Here is an 18,686-nt window from a genome sequence, read left to right on the forward strand (position 1 = left end):
GAGCACGCCACCTGGGGATGACAGCTGACCCGGGGACAGATGGCCTGGCGGCTGGCGATCAGGCACCCTGTGCTCCAAATTTGTAGCGAGCATTGATTTTCCTTAAGGAGCATTTAATCATGCCCGCGTTATACCTGAGTCAAGCACAGCTTGAAAAGGGTAAGGGCGAGGATAGCTGGGGGTTTTAACCCCTGAACAACTGAATAGCAGTCTCAATGATACGTGTCCTGTGTAGAGGCATGTGCCCGCTCAGGTGCACCCCCCAGGACTGGGCTGGAGGCGCCCGAGGCTGGCCGACAAGTGGGTCCTGTGTTGACACAGCCCAGCATCCAGCACAGTGGCTGCCGGGGATGGTGGGTGCCCAGCGTCCACCTGGTTAATACAAATGACAGTGTCCACCATCGTCACCCCAAGAACCAGCCACAGCAGTCCCGCAAATGAGGGGGCACTGGACTGAGACCGTGCCCCCTCACCCCCACTGACTGATGATGAACAAGAGCTGAGGTCAAATGAGGGGCTTACCCAAGGTCACAGAGCTCATCACCGGCCTGCCACATCGCCAGCCAGCACCCTGAAGGCTCATCCTCTCTCTTTGCATAACTTCTCTTCCTGGAACCCACATTCTGGGAACACCCCTAGACCTTCTCCAGGAAGACACCCCGTTAGCAATGCCAGCCTTTGAAAACCTACGCCTTTTTTTCACGGCTCACTGTCCTGTCTGTCTGCACAGCGGATGCCAGCCACTGCCCCCGCCACCGAGAGCCCACGTGTTGGTGTGAGTGATTGACTGGAAGGGACAACCTGCCCCGCTGGTGGAAGCTGGACTCTCTCTCGAGTCCAAACGCAGCAGAACCCAGCTTCAAGCCGGGTCCTAGTCACGAGCTTTAATTACGGGCAGTGCGGGTTGAAGGTGTCCATACGGTGAGACCCCTGCAGGTTAGGGCAGATGGAGGGTTCCCCTGTCTCCTTGTGGGCAAGAGGCAAGTGTATTTAGCAAATCATTGTAACGTAAGCCTTGGAGGATGGGTACAAAGGACATGTGCCTGCTGCCACTGACCCACCCCTGTTGTGCTGGGGGAACCTACTGAATGCCCCACATTTTTATTTTTTTATTTTTCTGAAGAGAGAAGTGGAGAGGCAGTCAGACAGACTTCCACTGGATCCACCTGGCATGCCCACCAGGGGGCGATGCTTTGCCCATCTGGGGCGTTGCTTCGTTGCAGCTGGAGCCATTCTAGTACCTGAGGCAGAGGCCATGGAGCCATCCTCAGTGCCCGGGCAAACTTTGCTACAATGGAGCCTTGGCTGTGGGAGGGGAAGAGAGAGATAGAGAGAAAGGAGAGGGGGAAGGGTGGAGAAGCAGACGGGCGCTTCTCCTGTGTGCCCTGGCTGAGAATCTGAGTGCCCCACTTTTGAAAGGCGGACATGTGGTCACCACTTCCCACGTCCTTGGTTCCCTCTGGGGATGGCTGGCTGATAGTGTTGGCTCAGCTCTGTGTGGCCTTTTAACTACTCACGGGATTTACCTCCTCCACTCTGGAATGGTAGCAGTGCAGGGGTGTGAGTGTGAGCGGGTGTGTGTGTGTGTGTGTGTGTGTGATGTCCTATCCGTGGTCGGCAAACTCATTAGTCAACATAGCCAAATATCAACAGTACAACGATTGAAATTTCTTTTGAGAGCCAAATTTTTTAAACTTAAACTATGTAGGTAGGTACATTCCTTATTGAGGTAGCACCCACACGTGGTATTTTGTGGAAGAGCCACACACAAGGGGCCAAAGAGCCACATGTGGCTTGCGAGCTGCAGTTTGCCGACCAGGGTCCTAACTGGTACCTTCCTAAGCTAGCGCTTGGCGTGTAATTTAAGGTCTCACACAGTTCTGCAGGGTGTTCATTGACAAATATATACCTAAAGTCTCAAAGTGACCATACGACAGCGAGAGGGCACAGGGCAGGGGTGGTCGGGGCTGAGTGTCGGGCAGAGCATGGGCGTGACCCTTCAGGGTAACAGAGGCGTTGTCAGTGTGGTGATGGAAGTGGTTCCATATTCTGACCATGGATGATGGTGCCTCCAGTCTACACATGTGATAGAAGTCCAATAGAACTACAGAGAGAAAGAGAGAGAGAGAACGTGCATGTGAAAACAGGTGAAATCTAGGTAAGGTTTGTGCCCAAGGTCACAGCATTGTGTCCAATGCCAATGCCCCGATTTTGACCACGTTCTATTTGTGAGTGTGTAAGATCTGTCACTGGGGGAGCATGGGGGAGGGGAATGAGAATGCTACATATGTATTGATATATACACATTTTTTTTGCAACGTCTTATTCATCTTAAACTATTGAGCTATTTTAAAATTAGTTGTTTGTTTTGTTTTAAACACTGCAGCTCTGTTCCCTTCCTCTGCCTTTCCTACCCATGCAGAGTCAGAATTGTCACCTTTTCTGCTGTCATATCCGTCACGCTAAGTGACACAGTGAGGCTGAGACAAGGCCTCCTTTTTTTTTTTTTTTTTTTTTTTTGGCCATAACTATAAATTTCCCACCAGGAAGGACAAGGATATAAAACATCTCTCCCTCTGTCCCACCCCCCCGGCCCCCACGTGCCTTTCCTCTGTCTCCCATCCTCCCAACATGATGATCCTATCTCGTCTCCATTACCTTCCGGCGAGTAAAACGTTGCAGGCCTGTGCACCAGTCGTGGTACGGCCAAGAGTATTCCGTGATGACTCCCTTCCCTTTCCTGCATCATGGTCTCTCGTCATTGTCAGAACCAAAAACTGACTGGGGTTATTCTTTCTTTCTTCATTTCTGCGTGTAGTTCGCGCTTACGTGTTCCCACACTCTTCGCTGATTATCTACATCTCCTCTCAAAACGTTCATTCACATCGAAGTGACTGGGGAATCTCCGGTTTCCTCAGACGCCCGTGGCAAAGGGCATTCTCGGTGCTGGTGGTCCGCAGTCATCCTGGGTTTCCCGCCCTCCCCATCGGCCGTCTCGTCGCCGTGAGCCTGCCGTCCTTCTCTGTTTTGTGGGTGACCTTGTCTCTCATGCCTCATGGCTTCTTTCTAGGTTTTCTCCTTGTAAGGTGGGTGGCCGTGGCCGTGGCCGGGCCAGTTCCCGTTGGATTCGGGCAAACAGTAAAGGAAACGTGGAGCTGGAGAATGGTGGGCCATTCTGTTATTAGAGTCTTGCAATGGCAGACGAGCAAACAGGCAGGAAAAACCGCTTGCCTCTCTCTCTCAGAACTCACAAGCAAACAGGCTCGCAGTGGGTGGTAGGGGAGGGCCCTTTCCCTTCAAACAATAGCAGAAAATGGCCCCTCCCAATGGCAGCAAGCAATCCACAATCTACAGTCGGCATTCCTGAGGGCGATCACCTGCAGCCTTACATAGACTGTACACACAGGTGCTGCCCCGCGCTCATGCACCAATCAGGCAAAGTACCAGCGAGCAAGCCTAACACATTGTTTTCCCAACACTCCCTCGTTTGACCAGGCACGTCTTCCGGTAGCTTCCTGAGCAAGGCTGTAGGAGGTGCATGTTAGGAGAGCTTGCGTACCTCTTCATAATTAGGCTTGGAGACCGTTTCCCCTTTGAGCTCTGCAGACATTTTTCATTGTCTGCTGGTCCCCCGAGTGGCCGCTGTGACTTCTGGGTCCGTTCTGACCCCTGGTCCTTTCTCCTACATAGCAGTCACGTCCTCCATGGCCCCAGGGTCCAGCCACGCCTTGGTGAGGATTGGTACCCTGTGTCCGTCTGGGTCCCTGGATATATAAACGTAAAGAAACGAACAAGAAGCCAACAGGCGCAGCTGCAGGGGTGCGGGCGCACCTGGCAAGGCCAGCCACTAACCCTGTGCTCTCTCTCGCCTGTCTCCCTCCTGCAGAGCAAAGGTGAAGAAGGGTGTCAACATCTTGAGTGCCCGCGCCAGCGAGCCTCGGCAGTGGGACGTCAAGCAGGAGCTGGGGAACGGCGGGAAACACGCCACCACCACTGTGGTGTGCCAGCGCCTGGGTCCGGGCGCTCGCAACAGGTAAGCGCCAGCTCCCTCTGCGGGCGTCTGGCTGGGGTCCCTCACGCCCAGGCTCCACCCACAAGGCTTGAGGAACACTCACTGACGCTGTCACTTAGCGGAGCTGCCGAGCCCTCGGCCCTTGCGTCCAGGACAGCAGCATGGTCATGTCGTCCCAGCCGGAGAGCAGGGTGCAATTCTGAATGAAGGTCTGTTGTCTGCGCCTTGGGGCCCAGACAAGTTAGCAAGGTTGTGCTCTGCTGGGCCGCGGCTTACGTGGCCGCTTCACCTACACGCGTGTCCTGGGGCCGTGTTATTCCCCTGGGGCCCTACCTCAGTGACCAGAGGCAGCTTGCTTACCAATGTGCACAGGGCTGGACTCGGTCCTCAGTGGGGCGGGGTTTAGAGACAGGAGGTGACAATTGGTGGCAGTAATGAGCAAGGACCTGCCATCGGAGAGTCGCTCCAGACATCTGGACTTTAAAATGATGGCTTTGCGCTGGCCGGATAGCTCGTTTGGTTGGAGCATCATCCGGAAGCGCAGAGGTTAGAGGTTCAGTCCCCAGTCAGGGCACATACAGGAGCAGATCGGTGTTCCTGTCTCTCTCTTTCCCTCTCTCTTTCTCTCTCTCTCTCCCTCTCTCTCTCTCTCCCTCTCTCTCTCTCTCCCCCTTCCTCTCTCTCTACGGTCAATAAGGGAAGCATTTAAAAAATTAATAAAATTTTTAAAAATGATTGCTTCCTGTGTATAACAGCAACGGCATGCCCATGTTAGAATATTAGGGAAACAGTTGCACAGGGCACGTATGATAATGAACTGTAGTAATCTCGCTGCCACTCGAGGGTCAGCCACTGCTGACACGTGGGGTCATTCTCTCCCCGTCTTTTATCCATAGATGTCGTCTGTATCTAGAGAATGTGGATTTGTTTATTTTGCAAATTTGGTATCATACTCCATTTAGAGATTTTAAAATTCTCCTGCATATATTTGGCTTCTGTGGAAAATATCTTCTCCTGACATTTTGATATTCCCCCCAAAAAATGTTGGTGGCTGTATACTATTTGATCCTTTAGGTTTCCCCTTAAATAGTCCCAGAGAGGCTGTCTGTGACCCCTGACACTGATCGCTTTGTCTCACTTTCTCTCTAGAACTCACCCATGCAGAATGACCTTGTCTGCTTTCTCTCTGTCTCTCCCCCACAAGAACCTGGGCTCTGTGAGGGAAGGCAGGGCTGTGCCCACCTCTTCATCCTGCATTCTTTCATAGACCCGTTCCTGGCATAGGGCGGGGGCTGGAATACTTGCAGAGTGAATAGGCAACTACATAGCATGCTGGGTGGCGTTCTGTCTGCGGTTTACAGGGGAAGGGTCAGCACCAGGGGGCCTGTGCCCAGGGTCTGAGGGGTGGTTACCGCGTGACCAAGTCAATGGATGGTGCTGGTTCAGATGCACCAAGTGGAGTGTGGTGCCCACCGGGCAGGTGAAGGAGGGAGCTTGGAGGGTCTGCATGTGCCAGGACACAGGTGTCCCGGGAGCCGAGGCCAGAGCCCCGGGATTTGGACAGGCCGTGCAAATGGAAAACAACCCCCCCCTTCCCCTGGCTGCTTCCCCACACAGCTGCCCTCCCCCCAATTTCCTTTGCTGCATAGCTGTGACACGTTGTCCCCCACTATGGGATTCATCTGTGCCAGGGAGGGTGGCACTACACCCTGCTGGACTCACAGACATTTTCTTACGAGGCCGTCCCAGTTGGTAAGGACTCCACCCCTTTGCCCGCGCCCAGAACCTGGGAGTCACAAACACATGCCCTCTAGTCCAGCCTGCAGTCTCATGCTGCCACCTGGGACTCAGAGACCTGCAGGGAGCCAGGAGGCTTTCCCCAAAAACAGCTTGGGAGCTAAGGAGCCTTGGGCTGTTGTGTTCTGTGCACCTATTAACCCCCCCCCCCCCGGGAGGAGCCCTCCCACGACCTAAGTCTGATCGGAGCACCTCAGAGTGAGAACCAGCATCCCTGTGTTTGTGCTCAGGAATCAGGACTATGTTCCAGTGCTAACTTGGTAAAGCCACCCTTAGGGCTTGTAAGACTGGTATGGACGCCAGCCTCGCACCGTCATCCACAGTCCCTTTAAAACAATGGAAAATGATGAAGTAAATTCATCGAGAAGTATTCGTGGCAACACCAGCAACTGCCCTGACAGCAGGTGTGGCACTGGGAACTCACCGGGAGGGGGCGCGTCACTTAGGATGTGGTTTGCAACCTGTCACTCATCAGAAGCCCAGGTTCCTTCTCTTTTTTTGCTCTGACTGCCAGAGGGCTGCCCCTGTTCCTGTGACCCGAGATGGGCACAACTGCTCAGCAGCCCCAGTGGCGGGCAGATAGATGGGGGCAGGGAGGCGAGGGCCGTGGGGGCCAGGCCACGGAGAAGTGTCTTTGTCTTTCAATGAGAAACCTTGGAAATATTTCAGGCAGGATGGTGGCACCCTCCTATTTGTGTAAACAAAATTTCTGGTGACTGTGTTAAACACAGATGGGGAGGCTAGTGTCCAACCAGATACTGGGAGCAAGTTAGACTAACGCCATAGCCTGGAATGAGGGTGGCGGGTCCCAGGTACCTGCCACCACTCTTCTTCCACGGGCCTCCACAAGACCGGAGACCTTGCCGCCTCCCTGCTTGAATACCCTCCACTCTGCCTGGCACCAAGCATTGTGAAGATGGCCACACTCCCTCACTTAGCAACATGCTGAAGGGTTTTGTTCGGGAGGAAACACAGTTACCCTTATTAGGAAATGTAAAAAAAAAAAAAGAGAGAGAGAGAGAGTTTGGAAAAGAGGCAGCCTCTTAGCACAGAGAGATTATTCTAATAACTTTAAATGAGTCCTCTGACCCTCACTTAGTGCTGCTCTCCAAGACATGGTGACAGGTGACTCCGTGGGCTGTCCTCCGTGCCTTTCCCGGGTAACCTAATAACGTTTTCCTTTCCATTTTCCACATCACATTAATTCTTCATAAGTGGCCCTTATTATTCCTAACTTGTCCCAGCTCAAGCGCAGTATTTTTCTCACCAGTGGTGTGTAAACCAGGCCAGCTAAATGGAAGGGACGTGCCATCCATCACGCCGGTAATGTTCCACCTTGGGGAGGAAGCGCGGACGCTGACGCCAGGCAGGAAGGCGCGGCCCCCTCATCCTTCTTGGGCTCCCACTCCCGCCTTCCTGCACAGGGGGGCAGACAAACGCAGTCAGTCTCTGGGGACCACAGTGGTCGCCAGGCAGGTGTGCACTGCCTTGGACAGGAGGGTCAGCTGCTATGACAGAGACCCCCCCCCCGTGCTCCCACCACCATAGTCACTGATTCAGCAAGAAGGGTGTTGATTTCTGTTTAGTTTAATGTCTGAGTCCATGAGACAGACTCACCGTGCAGAGGCAGGGGGCTCGGATGCCCTTCAATTTGTCATCCACCACCCAAAGGTGCTGCTGTGGTCAACGCAGGCCAAGATGGCTTTTCACCAGCATAAATTCCAGCCTGTAAAGAGGGACCAGGGGCACACGGAGAGTGGCCTCTGCGGTTCTAAGGCAGGGCCTGCAGGTTGCACGTGTCCCTCCGACTCCCATCCCATAGACAGGACGTGCACCCCCACGGCCACACCGAGCTGCAAGGGAAGCTGGGCAGTGTCATCTTCCAGCCTGATTCGTCGGGTCCCAATCTGGAAGGCCGTCACCGAAGACAGGGACAGCGTGTACTCTCTGACACGTGTAAGAATTTGAAAGTGTCAGAGCACAAAGGGGACAGGAACACCAACCGAAGGGGAGGAGCCAGGAGACCAGGAGTGGGGAGGCTCTGATGTGGAAGAATAATTCAGTCATCAGATGTCACAGTCTGAGTCTTGAAGGTCTCTGGAGCCCAGTCTGGTGGGACTTTCCCCTGGCAGGGAGGAGAGGGCTCCAGGGAAGAGGGCAGAACCCGGAGGGGTTTTTTAAAATGTTTCAAACACATGAGCAGGAACCAAGAGGGCACAGGCTGGCTGGCCAGCATGACGGGGAGGGCTGAAGATTTAAGGTCACCATTGCCCTGGGGCAAGACCTTTCCTTGGCTCCCTGCAGTAATGGCAGTAATGATACGGTCGTCAGATACCCGACCTTGTAGAGCAGCTGCCCTGCGGCGGGCACCGAGCCGTGTGCTGTTTTCAGAGCAAGGCTGTGCCGGGTCCCTGGCTCTGTCTCACCTTAAAAAATTACTTTTCGGGCCTCTGATTTCTCGTCTGTGAATTGGGGATGTGGTGGGACTGTGGTCGGGAATGAACAGCAATTTAATTGTAGCCATGCTGGCACTGTCGTGATTACTTTGTGCAATGTTACACTAGACAATTGTTGCCCTCAGTGATACTGTATCATGCTTATTATTTCCAGCAGCCTTGCTAAGGAGTTGGTAAGGAAGGCGCCAGGCAAGACTGCAGTTCTCCTGAGCCCACCGAGAGGCCAGCCTCCTGCCCAGCAGTGCCCTATGGCCCCCCTCCCCAAAACTGGCGGCTGTCCTATTCCAACTTCGCTCTGCTGACCTCTGGTTCCCGTAATCTGGGTATTATTAGTCCCATTCATAGAAGAACTAGGTTACACATAACAAAGTGGTTGAGGGAGAAGAAGGACCTGCCATTTGAAATCAACTCTGTTACTTATGTGCTGTGCAACATTGGGGAAGATACTTAACTTCTCTGAGCCCCCATTGCCTTATCTCTAAAATGAAGGTTGTATTTCCCATCTCATGAGATTTGCCCTCAAGAGCAAACGAGTCCTCGTGCATAGCTGGTGCTGGCCCTCCACGGGAGTGGTGTTTCTAGGGAAGCCAAAGGGGTGCACGTCGGTTCCTAAAGCACGCAGATCAAGAGGCAGCACGTTCCCTGGTGGAGGAGGGAGGATTGTGGGAGGCGCCGCTGGGAGGAAAAACAAAATGCACCGTTTCCCTTTTCCGTTCATACCACCAGCTTTTCTTGTGCTGACAACACCAGGACAGAGCTCGTGGAGAAGGAAGGGGTCACACGGCCCGACAGGTAATTGCCGACATCAGGACAGTCGGCAAACATCTGTTGAGGACGATAAGATTCAAGGGACTCCATTTTCTTTCTTTCTTCCCTCCCCGCCCCCCAATGAAAACTTAGTTGCGCCGGGCTGGGATTAATTTTTCATTGTCTCCCATTCAACAAGGATTGCTTACACGGCGGCCTCAAACAGAACCTTGACTGCGTGGCGTCTTGTGCCAAGTTCGTGAAAGACAGAAAGAGAGAGAGAATGTGAACTAAAATTGGAGACTGGCACCAGAGGCCCCGCTGCCCGGTTTCTGCCCTCCGAGCCCCCCCAGGGTTCTTCCGTTCTTAGCCACGTTCTCCTCTGACCCGTTTCTGTGTCCTGGGAGCACGCTGTTAACATGAGACCAGGAATGGGGGGATGGTGAAGAACCAACTCTGGCCAGGTCAGGAATATGAAAAAAAACCTCATCAGCTGGTGTGAATGCGGCTGGGGGTGACTCTCTCCCCCGTAAAGCCACTTAGCACTGAAGAGGAGTGGGAAGGGAAAAGAAAGAAAATGTGAGGACAGACAGATGGACACACATGCACACAGCACAGCCGCCGCATTGAGAAAAGACACAGGCGTGTTTGGATGTTCTGCCGGGCTACCGCCGTTCGGGCTGGGGTGCGGCTGCACAGGGCCATCGAGGACCCCGTCTCCTTCCTTCCTGTTCTGCAGTCTTTGGCATGCGGTCCCCTTCCTCACACCCTCAAGAGTGCAGCCATGCGTCTGGGTACCCTCCTTGTGCTCCAGGTAGCACAAACGGGGGAAGGCGTGCGGCCAATGCAATAGGTAAAGGCCGGCCAGGTCTGTCTCTTTTGGTCAGAAAAGCAATCACCTCCTTGTGAGCTGTGACATAGAGGACAGACACTTAAGGAAGTTCCTATCTCGCATAGCCCTCCCTTTTGTCACACACACTTCCTTACCTCGTCCTTTTCTTCGAGGGTGCACAGCTCTGTATGTCAGAAGGTAGTGTTATTATCTATGGAGTGATAATGTTGACCAGCTTCTACATTTCTTTTTAGGTGAGAGGAGGGGAGATAGTGAGGCAGATTCCCATGTGCGCCCTGACCAAGGTCCATCCGGCAACCCCATCTGGGCCGATGCTCCAGTACCAAGCTATTTTTAGCACCTGAGGCTGATGTACTCAGACCAACTGTGCTATCCTCAGCACCTGGGGCCACACTTGAACCAATTGAGCCACTGGCTGCGGGAGGGGAAAAGAGAGACAGAGGAAGGAGAGGGGTAGGGTTGGAGAAGCAGATGGGTGCTTCTCCTGTGTGCCCTGACTGGGAATCAAACCCAAGACTTCCACACACCAGGCCAATGCTCTATCCACTGAGCCTCTGGCCAGGGCCGTCCAGCTTCTACTTTGTAACAGGATAATTTTCCAAAACAATAGAAAGAACAAATTCATGACTTTCTTACAAATATGAAAGGAACGTGCATCAGAAATGTCAGTCCCCCGATGATTAATGAGGGAACCTGAAAAGCGTTACAACCACACCGTTCCAAGGAGCGTTTAGAAAGCAGAGACGTATGTAGGCCATGAAATAAATGTACACGTAGGTGAAAAACTTCTTCCACTTGGACGAGGAGAGAAATCAATTGTCCCTGTGCTGGGCATAATTTATTTGCATCAAGAAATATGTACATGGCTACCATTGATCTACAACTTACTGAGTTGTAAAACAAGTTAAACATGATGAGAACACGACCCCCACAGAATCAGACAATAGGAACAATGCATTCTTTTTTTTCCCTTTTTCTTTTTTTTTTGGGGGGGGGGTTCTTTTAACTTTTTTCTTTTATTTTTTTCTGTCCTTTTTATTTCTTCTCTTTTAAACTTTTTTTTTTTTTGTATTTTTCTGATGCTGGAAACGGGGAGAGACAATGAGACAGACTCGCACATGCGCCCGACCGGGATCCACCCGGCACGCCCACCAGGGGCGACACTCTGCCCACCAGGGGGCGATGCTCTGCCCCTCCGGGGCGTCGCTCTGCCGAGACCAGAGCCACTCTAGCGCCTGGGGCAGAGGCCAAGGAGCCATCCCATCCCCAGCGCCCGGGCCATCTTTGCTCCAATGGAGCCTTGGCTGCGGGAGGGGAAGAGAGAGACAGAGAGGAAGGAGGGGGGGTGGAGAAGCAAATGGGCGCTTCTCCTATGTGCCCTGGCCGGGAATCAAACCCAGGTCCCCCGCACGCCAGGCCGCCGCTCTACCGCTGAGCCAACCGGCCAGGGCCATCTTTTAAACTTTTTTGTTATTTTTTTTTCTGTTATTTTTCTTTCAGAAGGAGATGCTCTAAACATGCTTTTTTTTTTTTTCATTGAAGACACTCAGTAGCCCTATGGTCTGTTTGTCTTTGCAAGAGTTCCCTACACTATGTGGCCACCAAATTACCAGAGGCTGAAACCTACCATTCCTGATGTCACACGGCCCTGCGATGTCATTCAGGGTTGGGACTTACCCTGCAGAATCAGCCATGTCTCTGTGTTGGAGAGGGTGAGGTCAGAGCCCTCTCTCCTGATGTCCCTGAAATGGCTCAGAGCAAACAGCAGTGCTCCACTGACTGGGGACAAGGGTCAGGTCTGTAGGGCGTGGTGCTGGTGCTCAGTGAATTCAAACAGCCCGTCTGACAGCGACACGTTCTCCTAGTTTGATGGTTCCTGTCACCGAGCCCTGGTCCCTCAGGTAGACTCACCTCTGATCTGTGCGTCAGGCGGGTGACAAGGGGTTAGCACTCTCTCTCTGGCATTCACAGTAGTGCCGTGCTTCTGGGCTTTCTACTTGCTGGAAATGGTGTTAAACACCCAGCACCCCTTACCTGCCACGTGAGTCCTCAGAAACAGCGACCCCTGTCCGACGTGGGAGGACACTGTGACTGGGGAGGCAGAGCAGCTCACCCAGGACCCCCCAGCTAGTGGGCCGCCCAGTTCTGAAGGCTGGTGGGCCGATTCCGGGATCTAAGCCTTTGCGGAGATCCCTGTTAATGCGTCGATGATGAGGAAATAGATTTTTCCATTGTGCCAGGAGAAGGCTGGTCAGAGCTCTTGAAAGGGGCCTTTGAAAACTAGCCTCTCTTGTGCCTTTTGTTTCTCAGACAATTCCCTATTAAGATGTAGTTCACATACTATCAAACGCACCCTTTTAAAGTGTAAGATTCTTTTAGGGCATGACAGATGTGTACAGCCCTCCCGGGACCTAATTCTAGAACGTGTTCATCACCCCAAAAAGAAATCCCAACTCAGTCTCCTGTCCTCTTCACCCCCAGCCCAGCCCCTGGCTGCCGCTAATCTACTTAGTCTCTGTGGATTTGCCTGGTCGGGGTGTTTCACATCAATGGACTCACATAGCACGTGGCCTTTGTGTCTGGCTTCTCAGTCAGCGTCATGATCTCAAAGTTTATCCGTGTTGTATCGGGGTCAGTGCTCCATTCCTTTCCATGGCTGAGTCACAGTCCACTGTAAGGACAGGCCACATGGACCTTTGCAACTCCACCCCCCAACCCCTCGCCAGCTACATTGAGGGATAATGGCAGATAAAATCGAGTATACTTAAAGTATATGATGTAATGATTTTGATACATGCATGTATTATGAAATGATTTCCACAATCAAGTTCATTAACTCAGCTGTCATCTCCTCATGATTATCTTGTGTGTGTGTGTGTGTGTGTGTGTGTGTGTGTGTGTGTGTGTGTGTATGAATGATGAAGGCCTGCTCTTAGCAAACTTCCATTATATGGCTCTAGCCGGTTGGCTCAGTGGTAGAGAGTTGGCCCAATGTGTGGATGTCCCAGGTTCAATTCCCGGTCAGGGTACACAGGAAAAGTGACCATCTGCTTCTCCACCCCCTTCCCTTCCCTTCTTTCTCTCTCTCTTCCCCCTCCTGCAGCCATGGCTCGATTGGAGCAAGTAGGCCCGGGCACTGAGGATGGCTCCATGGCCTCTGCCTCAGGTGCTAAGTATATAGCTCTGATGCTGAACAATGGAGCGACGCCCCAGATGGACAGAACATTGCCCCCTAGTGGGCTTTCCTGGTCCATCCCAGTTAGGGTACATGTGCAAGTCTGTCTCTGCCTCCCTCTTCTCAATAAATGGATAAATAAATAAAACTTTCATTGTATAAGACAGCAGTATTAACTATAGCCACCATGCTGTATATGATATCCTCAGAACCCATCCATGTTATAACTGGAAGTCTGTGCCCCTGGGCCTGCATTCCCACCCCCGCCACCAACGGCCCTTGGTTATCACCATTCTACTTTGTTTCTGTGAGTTCAACTTTTTTTAAAAAGGTTTTATGTACAAGTGATACCAGAGGCTATATTTGTCTATCTCCATCTGGCTACCTTCACTTAGTATCACATCTTCCAAGTTCATCCCCATGTGGCCAATAGCTGGCTTTCCTCCTTTTTATGGCTGAGTAATATTCCATTGTCTGTATGTATAGGACATTTTCCTTATTCATTCATCCACATGGACCTTTGCCCTTAATCCCATTCTTTTCTGCCTCTTGTCACTGTTGGGAGAAAAATTGGCAAATTAAAGTTTGGAGTACACCGCCATTTATACCCCAAGCCTGTGGCCCTGGCTCAGCGTGGAACAGGAGAGTCTGGGAGACGGGAAGAATGCCTTCCCTGAGCGGTGGCATCTCCCTCCGGGGCTCCCTGGACACCATCGCTGTGCTTCTGGGACATACACACGGAGGTCTTGCATGAGCCCTGTCCCCAAGTCTGGGGACAGTCCTGTAGACGAGTCGGCCCACAGAGGACTGGACCTGCCTGTGGACACAGGCACACTCCTCCGCTCTCTATGCTGGCCTTGCCCTCCTGAAGTGGCCTTTGAGCCTTTCAGAGGTTTATGACCCCGTCCTGAGGTCACAAAGCGAGCAGTGGCCTCGGGGTTCCACCTCACGGCCAGGCGGATGCCTGGAAATGCCACCTTCCTCGTGGCTGACCTGAGACGCCTCTGTTTTGACTTCAGGTGCCCATGGCGCGGTCCCCTAACTGCCACCATGACGTCTTCTCCTATCCACGGGACATACATACCATTACTGTTTGGTCTGTGTCTTACATTGAAGTCAACTCATCTTTTTTCTTTTTTCTTTTTTTCTACCTAAATCAACTTATTTCAAGAGGAAACTTTCTATCATTCCTAAATCTGAAAAGCCCGGTATCCGCTGCCACAAATAAGAGGCAAACATAACAATAAATACAATCAAATTTCTGGCCGGGGGCCCACCACGCTCCACTCGGGTGGAGCCTATTGATCCTAGGGGCCTTCCCCCTCCTTTCTGAATGCCCCAAGAGAGCTTCCGTCTTAATCCTTGTCTTCTGTAGGAACAGAAGGATGCATTTGAAATTGGAATGTAGGTCATGCCTCGAAGCTAGCAAGCTGCCTGCCTCCTGCCTCCCAACCCCCGAGAGTCCCACTTAAAATCACCCCAAGAGCCCCCTGCGACGTGCCCTCCTCACACATGGGGTGAGCCGATGGTGGGGTCTGGCCCCGGCGTCCCAGGCCTCGTCCAAAGGACACTGTCGGGTGGCTTCTCCTCTTCCTCCGTAGCCGGCCCTCTGCTTCCCTCAGCAGCGAGGGAGGCGGCGGCCAGTCCTGTGAACAAACCTGCCCTGTACGTGGGCACTGAGGCCCCTCACCGCCGTCTGCTTCCGGCGCCGAGGGAGGGAACACCCTTCTCTGCCTTTGCCCGGGGCTCGTGGCATCTGCGGCGAGTGGGCCTTCACCGTTCCCCTGACGTTCCTTTGAAGAGGACGTTTCTCATCCCTGCAGTTAGGAAAAATCTCCCGGCTCCTTGGATCGGAACCTCGGCTCCTTGGATCGGAACCTCTTTCCCGGTCTTCAAAGCGCACAGTCCGCCGCCCTAACGATCAGCCGGGACACAAGATGCCATGGAGACCCGGCCGCACGTCCTGGATCCGGCAGCTGGTGTCAGTTTCCCCGACGCCTCATCTTGTCCCCGACCCATGTTCACTCGTGGGTCCTGGTGCGGGGCCATCCGCCTGGAGCCAAGTCCTAAAGGGACGAGGTTGGGAGGGGACGGAGAAAGCAGCTGTTCATGTTCTAGTCGTGGGGAGGGATCGCCGCGGGCCTGGTGCCCTTGAGAAAAGGCTGAGGAGTGTGGACCTGGCAGCGGACGGGGTGCAGCTACGTTCAGTTTTCAGACCGGAACCCATGGCTTCCCCTCCGCGTCTCCCTTCCGCGTCTTCCAGGCAGACGCCGCCTCCTGACAACGGAGCCCACAGGGAGCTAGACAACAGAAAGGGAGGAAAGCGAAGGGGCCCCCAGTTTCAGGGAGTGCAGGGCTTCATTGGGGACACCAACATATACAAAGAACGTTGGAAATGTGTACAGCCCAGGTAGCAGGCCCGGGGTTGTATCGAGACTGCGAATGAGAGAAACTGCCTGTCGGAACATAGCAGGGACTCCCTGCGGACAGGGTAAAGCGCCAACGAGGCAATAAAGGTGCTGGCGAGCTTGAGGGAAGACGCTTCGCAGTAGGGAAAGGCTTATTAAGACAGGTGTAGGGGGGACACAGTCTCTCTCTCTCTCTCTCTCTCTCTCTCTCTCTCTCACACACACACACACACACACACACACACACACGTGCCTCCCCCACGCAGGGCCGTGAGTGGCACAGACTCTCTGAAAAGAATCTGGGACTTGCTATTCAATGTGTAATTGTTTGATTCCTAAGAGGCAAGGGTTCTACTTCCTATGGTTACAGAAAACTCACAGAGAGGCACCAATACTTCATTCCTGGTGGCATCATTTATAAGAGGAGGAGGAACCACCGAAAACATCAATAGGGAAATGGCTAATTAAATTCGTACACCCCACTGGCTTCCCTCCCTCTGTGAGCTAGCACCCCTAAGTATAAATCTTTTTTTTTTTTGAGCATGCAGTTCTATCATGTACAATTTTATCAGGTGACTCAAGAAGCGTCTGTGTGCTGGTATATAGACTAGGAGCCCTATACATAAATAAAACATTTTTGAAAATGGAGAAAGTAAAACTCCCGGGGAGATAGTTCAGGAACGAGGTGCTAGGTGTCTCTTTTGCAGGAGGTGAGGGGTTTAGTAGAAAGCATCTCACACAAAAAGAGGAGAAATCTGAGCTGAGCCCTGGGGGTGGAACAGTGTCCGCCACACGCCAGGGTTCTGTCCAGAGGAACAGCCTACAGGACGTGTCGCCCTCCGTGGGAAGGCTGTTTGGTCCTATCCCCTTGGACAGTGCTGGGCACGGGGAAGAGTTCGACCAGGGAGGGCTCAATTTGTGCCCGTTTGTGCTTCTTAATCCCTTCACCCTTGTCATCCAGCCCCCGAACACGGCTGGCGTTTGTCAGCCATCAGTCTGCTGTCTGTATCTACGAGTCTGTTTCTGTTTTGTTTATTTCATGCTTTAGGTCCCACATAACAGTAAAATCATATGGTGTTCACGTTTCTCTGTCTGACTTACTTCACTTAGCACAGTACCCTCTTCCATCCCTGCTGTTGCAAACAGCAAGATTTCATTCTTTTTTTTATGACTGGGTAATACTGCGTCGTATAGCTGTACTGCCTCTTCCAGATCCACCCGTGTGTTAGTGAGCTCTTGGGTGGCTCCCGTCACTCTGCTATTGTAAATAACGCTGCCGTGAACATGGGAGATGGCTCTGTCATTCTGAATTAGTGGTTCCGGTCTCTTCAGAGAAATACCTGGAATGTAGTTTTCCATAACTGTTTTTCTTCTGCATGTGATACGTCTGTGATTCTGGTCAGTCCCAGTGACTGGGTCTGGGAGGTCCGGGGTGCCCATGGACAGCGGGCACACAGTGCTGGCTGCTGTCATGGGCAGCTCAGTTTGGGTGAGGGCTGGGGGCCTCGCTTCTCCCGCACCCCCCAGGGCCTCTCACGGCTGGGTGGGGCTTCCCCCACAGGTCTCAGGGCAGTGGGGGGATGCCTCTCCTCCCCCAGCAGAAAGCAGAAGCCTCTTCATCTTTTTTTTTTTTAAATCACTTTAACTCAGGTTTGATTAACACGGAAAAACCTGTACCTAGTTAATGTGTACAACTCAGGGAGTTTAGGGATAAGGACACGAAACCATAAAACTGTCACCAGCCCTCAAGATCATTTCTGCCGCACTCTCTCCGGCAAAAACCATCACAGGGCCAGCCTAGATTCCAGGGCAGCTGGTTCATGGGGGAGGGGGACGGGGGGCTGAAATGTGAGCCACCCACAGGCCGTCCTCGTGTTTGTAGCCGAGAGATAGACTGGTCACATTTTGGAACCCTGAGTCCTTGAAATAACCACAGATGTGGGGACCACATACTCTAGGACGCTCCTGTTAACATCGCCACCTGATGCAATCTCTTTGGACAGAAGTTCAGCACTAGGAATTATTAAACGCCCCAAACTTACGGCCCCGCCGATCCCCTCTGTGAGAACCTCTCCTGCAGTCGGTTCGCACCCACACACAGACATTCATCACGGTACCGTCTGTAATAGACCGGCAACGACTGGTCGAGTAACTCCAGACACTTCCATTAAATGGAATAGTATATAGCCATTTAAAATGAGTTATCTCCGTATCCACCGATCTGGAAAGCTCCGTAAGAAGTATTGCTAAGAAAAAGAAAAAAAATGGCCTGGCTCTGAGCAGTGACTGTGTGTGGGGCACGCTAACACTTGAAGTTAAAAATATGAAGAGATGCTCCAGCATATCCAATTTCACGCATGAACCTCGAGGACATTATGCTCAGCGAAATAAGGTGGGTACCACAGGACGCATACCGTGTGGTGCCACTCCCGTGAGGTCCCAAGAACTGTCAAATTCATGGAGACAAAAAGTGGATGTTGTAGGTGTCGGGGGCTGGGGGGGGATGGTGGTGAGCGCTTAATGGGGACGGAGTTTAAATGACACAAGATGAAAAGAGTTCTGGAAACGGGCGGACCGTGGTGATAGTTGCATAACAGAGCACGCACATGCTTCACCCTGGTCAGGGTGGCCTGTGTTATGTTATGTGTCTTTGACTCCAATTAAAAATCAAACAAAGGGAGGTGTTTGTAAATGGATGTAAATGGATATCAGATCTCAGGAAAGCTATGTAGATGTGAGGGGATTTGAGAATGGAAAGGCCAGAGGTGGGAGAGAAACTTTGTTTCTACCAGATCCTTTTTTGTAGCATTTGAATTTTGTGACCGTGTGTGCCGCATTGCAAAGTATCTTTCTCCAGGTAAAAATAAATAAATAAATAAATAAAAGAAAAGGCAAATAATGACAGCAGCCGAATATACTTCAACAGCATATGTTATAAATATATCATGCACGCTTATATGTAATTTATACCACATACTGATATCGATGCATTGTTTGTATATAGTGTGTGTTTTAAAGGCCTAGCTAGTAGGATATATTTAGCAACCCCTGACCTACTTTGCAAGACCAGAATCCAGCTCTGTTGTGGTTAAAAGGATTATTAGCTACAGGGAGAAATGCGATCAGGCTTGTATTTTTCCACTATTACATAAGCCAATAAAACCACCCAACTACCGTCGCCTTTACTGGAATATCCCCTAATAATGTGTGAGACTCTCCCCCTCCATCTTCCTGGGGG

The 18,686-nt window shown here is 52.2% G+C and overlaps 1 protein-coding gene across 1 annotated transcript in view; it reads left to right on the forward strand.

The window, feature by feature from the left end:
* Nucleotides 1-18,686, forward strand: part of TMEM132C (transmembrane protein 132C) — a 214,069-nt gene that overhangs the window by 135,195 nt on the left and 60,188 nt on the right. Inside the window, exon 3 of the mRNA XM_066371182.1 lies at nucleotides 3,887-4,033. Within this exon, the coding sequence (XP_066227279.1) occupies nucleotides 3,887-4,033 (147 nt within the window). The remainder of the gene's footprint in view (nucleotides 1-3,886; nucleotides 4,034-18,686) is intronic.

This window comes from Saccopteryx leptura, chromosome 2 (assembly GCF_036850995.1).
Source record: "Saccopteryx leptura isolate mSacLep1 chromosome 2, mSacLep1_pri_phased_curated, whole genome shotgun sequence".
Lineage (NCBI taxonomy): Eukaryota > Metazoa > Chordata > Mammalia > Chiroptera > Emballonuridae > Saccopteryx > Saccopteryx leptura.